General features: G+C 68.4%; 2 protein-coding genes across 2 annotated transcripts; one reads left to right on the forward strand and one right to left on the reverse strand.

Moving 5' to 3' along the window:
* Nucleotides 1-2264: 2264 nt before the first annotated feature.
* On the forward strand, nt 2265-4943 carry PLVAP (plasmalemma vesicle associated protein). The gene is made up of 5 exons (XM_027664317.1): nt 2265-2651; nt 3192-3270; nt 3492-4084; nt 4529-4652; nt 4744-4943. The coding sequence occupies exons 1-5, from the start codon at nt 2274-2276 to the stop codon at nt 4821-4823; spliced, it is 1254 nt and encodes a 417-aa protein (XP_027520118.1). The 5' UTR covers nt 2265-2273; the 3' UTR covers nt 4824-4943.
* Nucleotides 4944-6234: 1291 nt separating this feature from the next.
* Nucleotides 6235-9350, reverse strand: GTPBP3 (GTP binding protein 3, mitochondrial). Its single transcript, XM_027664212.1, has 9 exons — nt 9313-9350; nt 8559-8800; nt 8173-8259; nt 7696-7898; nt 7526-7598; nt 7298-7441; nt 7021-7186; nt 6638-6916; nt 6235-6549 (listed from the first exon to the last, which is right to left on the reverse strand). The coding sequence occupies exons 1-9, from the start codon at nt 9348-9350 to the stop codon at nt 6318-6320; spliced, it is 1464 nt and encodes a 487-aa protein (XP_027520013.1). The 3' UTR covers nt 6235-6317.
* Nucleotides 9351-10707: the final 1357 nt, after the last annotated feature.

The raw sequence follows: 10707 nt of genomic DNA on the forward strand, positions 1-10707 counted from the left end.
GCCTGTCCCGATGCCGCCGTGTGTCCCGATCCTGCCGTGTCCCAGTCCCAGCTCAGCAGCCTGGCAGCAGGACAGAGGGGTCACTTCTCCAGCCCTTGGGCAGTTTGAGCTCATCCTGGGGACAGTTTCCCCCCTGGCTGCTCGGAGCTGCTCTGGAATCAGCTCTGGGTGTTAATGCTCCAGAAACTGGGAACACTGGGAAGGTGTTTGGGCAATAAAGGTTGTGCTGCTCTCCAGGATGTCTCCCTGTGCCACCAGCCCCACTGTCCCTCTGTTCCCAAGAGCCCAACTGTCCCTCCCAAGCCCAGTTGGCCCCCCAGATCCAACCGTGTGCCCCCAAACTCAACCGTCCCCCCCAAAGGGGACTCCCCACTCCAGGGTTTTCTCCAGCCTCTCCCACCGCCTGCCCAGGGCAGGACCCGGCTCTACCAGGGACCCCAAAAAACCCCGGAGTGCCCGGGGGGACACTGAGCCAAGGACGGGGACCAGGAGCTGCTGCTGCTGCTTTGCTCTCACTTCCCAGCACCCTCGGATCCACTTTGAAGGTTTCCAGGAAAGCTGGATTTTCCTGCCACGGTATCCTGTGCAAAGGGCAGGCAGGATCCGCCCTGCCCCCCCCACTACCCGTGGGGGGACCCCCCCGTGCCCCCCACTGCCCCAACCCTGGGGGGGATGGAGAAGGGGTTGGCAGGGACTTCCCAGGTGAAAGTGTCCTGATGAGGCACTTCCAGCCAGGATGGGGCTCCCTGGGATGGGGTGGGGGGACAAGCCCCATTCCCAGACCCCAAATCCAGTGGTCCCGGAGTGGAGCCCCCTGGTCCTACAGAGCTTTAGGATGGGAAGGGAATTGAGAACAGCATTCCCATGGTCCAACCATTGGCATGGGAAGACCTAATTACAGTGAGGGGTTAATTGGGGGTTAATTGGGGGATTGGGACAGAGGTGGGGTCTGGAGAGGCCGGATCCCCATCGGGATCTGTGGTGACCCCGGGAGGCTGCAGGGATCCCTGGGAATGGGCTCTCAGAGGGAGAATCCCAAGGGCACAGCCACGGGTCCAAGGGGTCCTGGTCAGGATGGGTCGGGGGTCCGGCAGCGTCCCCACGGCGGGGCTGGGGGGGCCGGGGGGGCCCGGGGGTGACTCAGCGTTATTTGCGGCTCAGGAAGGAAACGGCAGTAGCTGAGAATGGATTCGGGAGCGACACCATCCCGGCCATCGCAGACACTTCCCGGTCCCCAGGGAACGCGGCGCAGCCAGAGGGCAGGAAACAGCCAACGGCTCGGGGTCAGCGCCCGGCGGGGCCCCACACCTCGGGCCCCCCCGCAGCCCCCCCGGCCCCGGGTTGGGCATCCTGCGGGGATGGGGGGGGTCCCGGGCACAGCCGGACCCTCCACGGCAGCTCCCGCGGGATGGGGACGGGGTGACAATGGAGGTGGAGGGGGTCTGGCACCCCCAGAGCTGGGGGAGCTGGGCCTGCAGCCCAGGGCTCCCGCAGGGCCAGGACAGGGTGACAATGGTCGTGGTCAGGACCCAGACACCCCGAGAGCGTGTCTGTGGTCACTGGCCCTGAAGGGCAAAGGGGCAGCATCCCCTGTCCCTCCCCAGCCAACCCACGGTGCTGCCCACACCTGATGTCACCCCTTGTCCCTGTGCTGAGCCCCCTCCATGTCCCCAGCCCGTCCCCGAGCTCGGGGTTCACCCCATGGCCCCACATCACCCACGGAACCTGGTGCCACCCCACCCGTGAGCCAGGACCTCACCACACCCTTCCTCATCCCCGCAAGGGATGTGGAGCATCACCCCTGAGTGCCACCCACCCGGTGGGCACACACGTGCCACCATCCCACCGCCAGGGTGGGGTGCCAGGACCACCCTGGGGTGCCCGGTGCAGGCAGTGGGATCCTCTCCATCACCCCACCAGCGGACACAGCCCACCCTGCCTGGCCTCGGGGGCTCATTCCCTGGAATTCTCAGTGTTAGGGGGTTATTTTGGGATGGGAGACACTCCTGGGAGAGCGCCGGGCACCAGCACGGGGCGGGGGAGGAGGGTCTCAGCCTTCCCCCCCCCCATCCAGGAACAATAGTCCCGCCGCCAACAGAAGCTGCACCGTGATAACCCGGCGGGTCCGAGGCATCCGGCACGGCAGGAAGGAGCCCAGCAGAAGGAAACATTAAATCCAGGGATATAAACACGGCGTCGGGGCCGGCCCCGCCCCCCGCACGGCCCCGCTCAAAGGGGGTCCCGCGGGGTGGGGCTCTCACAGCGCCGGCGGGATGGAGAAGGGCAGCTTCGCCATGGCCAAGTTCGGTCTGGAGGCCAAGGAGCCGATGCCCAAGCGGGACTGCGGGTTTTACATGAAGTACATCTTCCTCTTCACCTCCCTCATCCAGTTCCTCATCATCCTGGGGCTGGTGCTGTTCATGGTGTACGGGAACGCGCAGGCGGGCACCGACACCCACCTCCGGCTGCTGGAGGAGCAGCTGCAGGACCGCTACAACAAGATCATCACCCTGGGCACCAGGAACATGAACCTCACCCGCGCCCTCAACGCCACCCTCAAGGACAAGGACAAGCTGCAGGGCCTCGTCTCCAAGGTCCAGCGGGAGCTGGAGAAGTGTAACAGCACCCAGAGCACCAACAACCTCCCCCAGGTGAGGGCAGGGCAGGGGGATGTGCCCGCGGGGGCTGGGACCTCGTCACAGCAGGGCTGGGGGAGAGGGGCTGGGGGGCAGAGCCTGGTGGGGATGCTGATGTGCCCCCCCTGCCCAGTCCCGGGGGTCTCAGCCCCGGTGTCCCGGAGAGGGGTTGGCCACTGGGGTTCCAATCTCACAGTCCCTCTACTCCTCCTCCTCCTCATCATTATTGTCATCAGCATCATCCTTTTAAGTCTCCAGCGCTCTCACAGCGCCCACGATGTGATGCCAGGGGGTCCCTGACGCTCTGACCCCCCCTCCTCTCCCTCTCCCGTCCCCAGTGCTCTCACCAGTGTCCTGAGGGATGAAGTGATACCTCAGGGATGTCTTTGTGGGATGCTCTGACCCCTCTCCTGTCCTTTTCCTCCTCCTCCTCCTCCTCTCCAGCCCCCAGTGCTCTCCCAGTACCCACGAGGTGATGCCAGGGTGTGTGTGTGGGGGGTCCTTGCAAGATGCTCTGACCCTCCTCCTCCTCCTCCTCTTCCTCCCCCCCGTCAGCTGCAGGAGTTCATGTACATCAAGATGAAGTTGGCCGAGTGCCAAATCACCACCAGCCTCATCAACACCTCGTGCAACGGTAAGAGAGACCCCCGCCCCCAAATCCCAGGTATCCCCTTCCCACCCTCCTGGGGACCCCCACCACCCGCTTCCCACCCTCCTGAGGACCCCCAGCACCCCCCAGGGACCCGGGCAGGGGAATCCCTTCCCCATTCCCCATTCCCACTCCAGGCAGGGGTGTCAGGCTGGGACGGGGGGTGGCACTGGGGAACTCCCACCCTGTCCCCGTTCTCCGCGCAGCCGACAAGGTGCAGCTGCAGAGGCAGCTGGACCAGATCACCCTGTCCAAGAAGGAGCTGCAGGAAAACTACCAGAAAACGCAAACCACGCTGGCCAAAACCAGCCAGGAGCACGAGAGGTGCCAGGAGGACCTGAGGACCAACAGGACCAGCTGGGACTTCACCAAAACCGAGCTGGAGCTGCTGAAACACGAGAGCAGGAACCTGAAGAACGACATCAACGAGAACCTGCAGCGGGTGGTGGGCCTGGTGAAACAGTATCGCTGCAGCGAGGCCGAGAACAAGCTGCAGCAGCTCAGGGAGGACACGGAGGGGCTGTTCCGCTGGCAGCAGGACCGGGACACCGTGTACGTCAGGAGGAGCACCTGCGAGGTGAGCGTGGAGCAGTGTCGCATCGGCTCCACCAGGCAGCTCCAGGAGCTCCGGCAGCGCCTCCAGGCCACGGAGAAGCAGGCGAGGGACGGGCAGGAGGAGAGGAAGAGGCTGCAGGAGGACAAGGAGCGGCAGGCGAAGGAGCTGGAGGACAAGAGGAGGGAGGCGGCGGCGCAGGCGGAGTCGCTGCAGAAGCAGCTCAACTTCTGCGTGGGCAGCCAGGTGAGGGGCTGGGGGCGTGAGGGGGCACAGGGGGGGCACGGAGAGACCCCATGGACACACCGGGGACACACGGGAATGGGCGGGAGACGGCGCTGGGGTGGCACTGCTGGGTTGGGCACGTGCAGGTCGTCTGGCACCTCTGCAGGCACACCTTGAACGTGGGTTTTATCCTCACCAGTAGGTTTTATCCTTATCCTTGGGTTTTACCCTCACCCATGGGTTTTATCCTCACCCGTGGGTTTGATCCTCACCTGTGGGTTTTACCCTCACCCGTGGGTTTTATCCTCACCAAAGGGTTCTATCCTCACCTGAGGGTTTTCTTTGCATGTGGTTTTTCCCTGCTGGGCGGTGCCACCACTGACCAGTGCCAACCAGTGTCAGTGCTGACACCACTGACCAGTGCTGACCGTTGCCCCCCCCTCCCATGCCCCCTCTCCCCTGCAGATGAACCCCTTCTTCGACGTGCCCGGCTCGCGGGTGCCGGGGGGCACCGGGCGCTCGGGGCCCTTCCCCAGCACGGGCTACTACGCAGATTATCTGAAGAACCAGGGGGTCTTCGGCAACATAGGTGAGTCCTTGGCCTTGGGGGGGCCTCTCTGCAGGGCTGGGAGCCCCCTGGGTGCCCGGCCGGGCCTCAGCTCTGCTCCCCCCCCGTCCAGGCAAGGCGAACATGGAGGAGCTGCAGCGGATGCTGAAGATGTTCGAGCAGCACACGGCCACCCTGAAGAACTCTGGGTGAGGGGGGCCTGGCACAGGACCCCCCGGGCAGGGGGTGCTGACCCTGCCCCCTCCACGGAGGGTAAGGGCCGAGCAGCGCACGGGACACTCCGACGAGGTGCTCCAGGACAAGCCCAGGAGGTGCTTCCCACAGCACGGACGGCAAACCCCGACCGGGAGCCAGCAGCCAGGACCACCCTCCCCTCGTCCCCCTCCCTCCTCGAGCCCCCCCTGTGTGTCCCTCTCAACATGTATCCCTGAGCTTGGCTGGAATTCCGCCGGCCCTGAGCGCCGGCACAACTCGCCGCACGTGTGGTCGGATTCTCTGCGGAGGGCACAGAGGCCACGGCCGGGATGGGGAGCGGGAACATCCAGTCCCGGCTTCACGTGGGGTCCCTCTGGGGTGGGAAGTGCCGGAGGGCGAGGGGCCGGGGCGTCCTTGGCCGCCGAGCCCCCTCGGAGCGCGGTGATTAATCACTGCCCGTCACTCCGGGATTTACGGCCGCGCTTCCCGCTCCTTCCTGTGGAAAGAGCTTTTCCTGCCTCGCCGGGCTGCCCGCACGCCAGGCGCTCCCTGCCAGCACCTCGGCGGCACGTAGTGCTCCCACTCAGCCCCCATCCCCTTCCCGACCCCCTCTCCCGTCCCCAGGTCACATCCGTGTCCCCCAGGTCCCGCTTGGGCCCCCCAAGCCACATCCATCCCGGGATAACGGCGGCCACGTGCTCCTGCTGCCCCCCCCACCCCCAGCATGGGGATGTCACCAGGTGCCCCCATCCCTGCCCAGCCCTTGGAAGTGCCGGTGCCAGGGTGGGACGGGACCAGGATCACAGAGGGGGTCCCTCGCTGTCCCAGCTGCCCCCACACAGCTTGGCCGAGGGTCCGGGGGGACCCTCTCACTGCCAGAGGATTTCCTGGAGCTTCACTATAAATAATCTCGGAGCCCCAAATGCTTCCAGAGCCTGGGAGCCCCAGCTGGGGGGTGGGAGAGTGAGGGGTCCCCATGGAGCACCCACCCTTGGGGTGGCAGAGCCCACAGCTGCCCAGTGGGTGCAAGGGCTGGGGTGATCCCACATCCCCGTGGCTTGGGCTTTATCCCATGGCTTGGGGTTGTATCCCGGGGGTCCCAAGCCCCCCCATGCTGCATCCCTGGGGCTGGGAGTGCACTTGGGGCACAGGGATGGACCCACCAGGATGCTGAGCCCCTCACATGCCACGGTGGGGAGGGGGACACCCCAAGGGGGACGCCCGGGGTGGCTTTTCCCTTCCAGCCGCTCCAGCTCCTTGTTTGTCCTCCTGGCCAGGAAACGGGGCCTCTCCCAGTGGTTTTTTCCCATGTCTGGGGCTCGGGACACGCTCCCCCCGAGCCAGGAAAACGCAGGAGCCCAGCCTGGGAAGGAGGGAGGGGACAGACACCAGAGCCACCGAAGGCACCACGGTTTAATCCCGGCACGGGGAGCCCGGCGCTCCCTGCCCGCGGCGCCCGGCCCGGCAAGGGGAGATGCCTGGGCACATCCCTCACTTCCCCACGCAGAAATCCCTGAAGATGATGTCCAGGACGTCCTCGGCGCCCACGTGGCCGGTGATCCGGCCCAGCTCCCGCCGCGCCAGCCGCAGCTGCTCGGCCGCCAGCGCCAGGTCCCGCGGGCGCTCCCGCCCGAACCGCGCCAGGGCTGCGGCACAGCCCCCCAGGTGCCGGCTGTGCCGGCTCTGGGTCAGGCTGGGAGAGCCGCACAGGGGGTCCCCGCACCTGGGAAAGGGTGAGAAGCCAGCCTGGAGCACCCCCCAGAGCCGGGATGGGTGTTGGTGGCCCCGCCGCGCCCGCGCCGAGCACTCACAGCTGCGCCAGCTCCTGTGCCAGCAGCTCCAGGAGGCGGTCGAGCCCCTCGCCCGTCTTGCAGGAGAGGAGGGTGGTGGGGGGCAGGGGGGGTCTCTGGGCACAGCCGTGGTGCAGGACATCCCCGTCCCCCCGCAGCAGGTCAGCTTTGTTGAGCACCAGGACGCAGGGTGTGCCGGGGGGGGGCTGCAGGGCCCCCAGTGCAGCCCCCAGCCCCGCCGGCTCGGGGGGCACCGCGCTGGCATCCAGCACGGCCAGCACCAGGTCGGCCTGGCACAGCCTGGGGGGGGACACAGGGTAAGGCAGGGGGCCACCAACCACCCCCTCCCAGCCGGCCTGTGGTGGTCGGTGACCCCCCCCAGTGCAGCCCCCCCCCGGCCTCACCGGTCCCGCGCACGGGCCACCCCCTCCCGCTCCACCAGGTCGGTGGTCTCGCGCAGCCCGGCCGTGTCACTGAGCACCAGGGGGTACCCCCCGATGTCCAGGGCCACCTCCACCACGTCCCGCGTCGTCCCCGCCACCGGTGACACGATGGCGGCCGGGCGCTGGCCTGGGGACACACACACACGGAACGCAGGGGGTGATTCCCAGTGGAACCTGGGGAGCCCCTTCCCGGCTGGGAGCGGCCCCCCCGCCCCCAGCCCGTGCCCCCCTCACTCACACAGCAGGTTGAGGAGGCTGCTCTTGCCCACGTTGGGGGGCCCGGCGATGACGGCGCGGACACCCCCCCGCAGCAGCTCCCCCCGGCGCCCGTCCCGCAGGTGGGCCCCGATCTCCCGCTCCAGCGCCCGCACGGCGCCGTCCACTGCGGGCACAGGGGATGTGGCAGGGGGGACAGCAGGGACAGGGTGTCCCAGCACCCCCCCCAACCCCAGCACCCCCCCCTCACCTTGGGACAAAACCTCCTCCTCCACGTTGTCGTCCTCGCTGAAGTCGATGTAGGCCTCGAGGTGGGCGAGCGCCTGGGAGGCGGGAGGGGGGTCAGGGGGACACCCCGCTGCATCCCCGGGCCCCAGAGGAGGGACCAGCGGCCGGAGCCGAGGCCGGGGTGGCCCTGACCTGGGTGAGGGTGTCGCTCCAGCGCTGGTAGAGCTGGCCCAGCTCGCCCTCCATCTGCCTCAGCGCCTGCCGCCGCTGCGCCTCCGTCTCGGCCCGGATCAGGTCCCCCAGGCCCTCGGCCGCCGTCAGGTCCAGCTTCCCCCGGCGGAACGCTCGGAGCGTGAACTCCCCGGGATCAGCAGGACGGAGCCCCGGGAGGCGCCCTGAGAGCCCCCCCCCATGAGCCCCTGCCCACAGCACCCCGAGGAGGGGGGAAAGAGGGGTGTGGGGGGCTCACCCAGCACCCCGAGGGGCAGGATACAAGGGGAAGGGGGTAGGAAGGATGGGGGGAGGCTCATCCAGCACCCTCAGCACCCCGAGGGGCAGAAGGGACAGGAGAGGGGCAGGATGTGGTGGGAGAGGGGCAGGATGTGATGGGAGAGGGGCAGGACGTGGTGGGAGAGGGGCAGGAGGGATGCAGGGACAGGGAGGGCTCACCCAGTGCCCGCAGCACCCCGCTGACCACGGCGGGCCCCCCGTGCACATGCAGCTCAGCACAGTCCTCCCCGGTGAAGCTCCGGGGTCCTGCAGGGACACACGGCCTGGGTGGGCACCATCCGAGCCCCCCCCAGACCCAGTACATCCCTCCCGTGGGAACACGAACATTTCGACCCCATAGGAGCTCTGGGGGGCTCAGGAGAGACCCTCCAGTAGCAGCTCTACAGGATCGGTGCAGAGGGGCCAGTGGTGACCCAGGACCACCCCCGAGGGGTCCCCCCAGGCGAGGGGGCTGTGGAAGGCACCGAGACCCCCACTGGGCACCGAAACCCCCCCCAACCAAGCCCCCAGAACCCCCCTCGTGCGCCCGCGCCCCCCCACCCCACCTGGGAACCAGACGACGAGCCCGCAGTCGAGGGTCTCGGCGGTGTCGGGGTCGCGGATGCGCCGCAGGGCCAGGACGCGGGGTGGGGGCAGCTTGGGGGTCCCGGTGAGGGTCTGCAGGGCCCCCCGGCTGCCGGGGCCGCTGGCGCGGATAACGGCGACCCCGCAGCGCCCGGGGGCCGAGGACAGGGCGAAGATGGTGTCCTCCCCGACCCCCGCCGAGGAGCTCAGGCACCGCGCCCACCTGGGAGGGGTGGGGGGTCCTTATCCACACCCTCGGGGAGGCACAGAGGGTGCAGGGGGTGCACAGCCCCCCTCAACCACCCCAAAGGACCCCTGCCCCTGCACCCCCTCTCCACGTGAACCCCCTCCCCAGGGTCACTCCCTCCCCAGGGTCACCCCCACCTCAAGGGCACCCCTTCCCGGGGTGAACCCCCTCCCCAAGGGCATCCCCTCCCCGGGTACTCCCCCTCCTCAGATGCATGCCCTCCTCAAAAGCATCCTCTCCCCTTGTACTCCCCCTCCCCGTGCACCCTCTCCCCAGGTACTCCCCCTTCCCGAGCAGCCCCTCCCTGTGCACCCCCTCGTGATGCACCCCCTCCCCAGGTATCCCCCTCTCCCTGCACCCCCTTCCACATCAGGGCAGCCCTACCCCCATGCACACCCATTCCCGTGCGCCCCCTCCCCAAAGTCCCCTCCCCACAGGGTATTCACCCCCTCCCCGGGACCCCCCGTTCAGCCCCGGGGTGCCCCCACCTGCCCCCCGCCGCCCTCAGCGCCCTGGGCAGCGCCATGAGCGCGGCTCACGCTGCCCTCACCCCGCGCCGGCCTCAGCGCGGGCGCCTCGCCCCGCCCACCTCGCCCGTTCCCATTGGCCAGCGCTCGTGAGGGGGCGGGTTCAATGCTGCGGTCGCGTTTCTGATTGGTCGAAAGCGGCCATGGCGCTGCGCCGCCTGAAGCCGCGGGGACCGGGCGGTTCCGCCCGGCGCGGGGCGCGGCCCTGCCCGGGGGTCCCCGCCCGCAGCCCCCCCCATGGGCCGTCCCCGCCTGTCCCCACCCTGCTCCCGGGGGGTGCTGGGCTGGAACACACTCCCCCTCCGTCCCATTGTCACGGCTGTACCCTAAAAATAACCCCCAGCTCCACGCGACCCTGAGCTGTGGGGGTGCCCGTGTCCGGAGAATTGGGGCGACCCCCCCCTCGCCATGGCGGAGCCCACCCCTGCCCCGTCCGTCTTTTTCCTTTGCACCCACTGGTGTCTCCGTGCCTCGTGGGGGAGGTCCCTTTGACCCCACCCTGACACAAACTGTTCTGAAGCACTTGGAGGTTTTGGGGGACCCCTGCCCACCCTGGGGGGGTCCCTGCGCTTGGCACCCCCCGCACCCCGAGGGGCTGAGCCCCGGCTCCGCACCGAGCTAAGCTGCAGCTGCTCATCCCCGAGGGAACCCCTGCCCCATCCAGGGGGGGTCTCATCCACGCGGGGGGATCGGGACTGACCCCTGGGTTGCGGGGGTGGGGGGTCCCCACAAACAGGTCCCTCGCGTGCGGCGGGAGGGACCCCCCCCCGCAGCCGCCCGCGCCCGCAGCGCTCCGTGAACCAGAGAAATGATTCCCGAGCAGCGTCACGGCTGTGTCCGCTCCTCATCCCGCACCCCATCCCTGCCTGCATCCCTGCCTGCATCCCTGCCTGCATCCCGCTCCTCATCCCACATCCCAGCCCGCAGCCCAGCCCAGCCCGCCCCCCATCCTACACTTCATTTGGCCCCCCATCCCTGTCCCGATCCCACCCCCCCTGCCGGGACCCAAGTTTGGGGGGGGCCCAGGGGTTGGGGTCCGGGCAACCAGGACCGGGTGATCCCCCTGCTCTGGGGGTGTTCCCCCTTCCCAGTCCCCAAAATCTCTGGTCGGTTTGCAGTGGGTTTTGGGGGGGGGCCGAGGGAGCGCGGGGAGAGTGCGGGGGGCCGGGAAGGGGGGTGGTCGTGCAGACAAAGGCGTTGGAGTGGGGAGGAGCAACAGCGGCGGGGCCGGGAAAGGCTGGGATACAGACAGGGATGCAGACAGGGATACAGGCTGGGATACAGGCAGGGGTACCGGCAGGGATACACACAGGGATACAGGCAGGGATACAGACAGGGATACAGGCAGGGATACAG

This window comes from Corapipo altera, unplaced genomic scaffold (genome assembly GCF_003945725.1).
Source record: "Corapipo altera isolate COAL_440 unplaced genomic scaffold, ASM394572v1 96, whole genome shotgun sequence".
Lineage (NCBI taxonomy): Eukaryota > Metazoa > Chordata > Aves > Passeriformes > Pipridae > Corapipo > Corapipo altera.

Coding starts and splice junctions, on each gene's coding strand:
- PLVAP (XM_027664317.1), top strand. CDS start 2,274: ATGGAGAAGGGCAGCTTCGCCATGGCCAAGTTCGGTCTGGAGGCCAAG. Junction 4,085..4,528: donor ACTTCTGCGTGGGCAGCCAG/GTGAGGGGCTGG, acceptor TCTCCCCTGCAG/ATGAACCCCTTCTTCGACGT. Junction 4,653..4,743: donor GGGGGTCTTCGGCAACATAG/GTGAGTCCTTGG, acceptor CCCCCCGTCCAG/GCAAGGCGAACATGGAGGAG.
- GTPBP3 (XM_027664212.1), bottom strand. CDS start 9,350: ATGGCGCTGCCCAGGGCGCTGAGGGCGGCGGGGGGCAG. Junction 7,442..7,525: donor GGAGGAGGTTTTGTCCCAAG/GTGAGGGGGGGG, acceptor CTGTGCCCGCAG/TGGACGGCGCCGTGCGGGCG. Junction 6,550..6,637: donor GCACAGGAGCTGGCGCAGCT/GTGAGTGCTCGG, acceptor ACCCTTTCCCAG/GTGCGGGGACCCCCTGTGCG.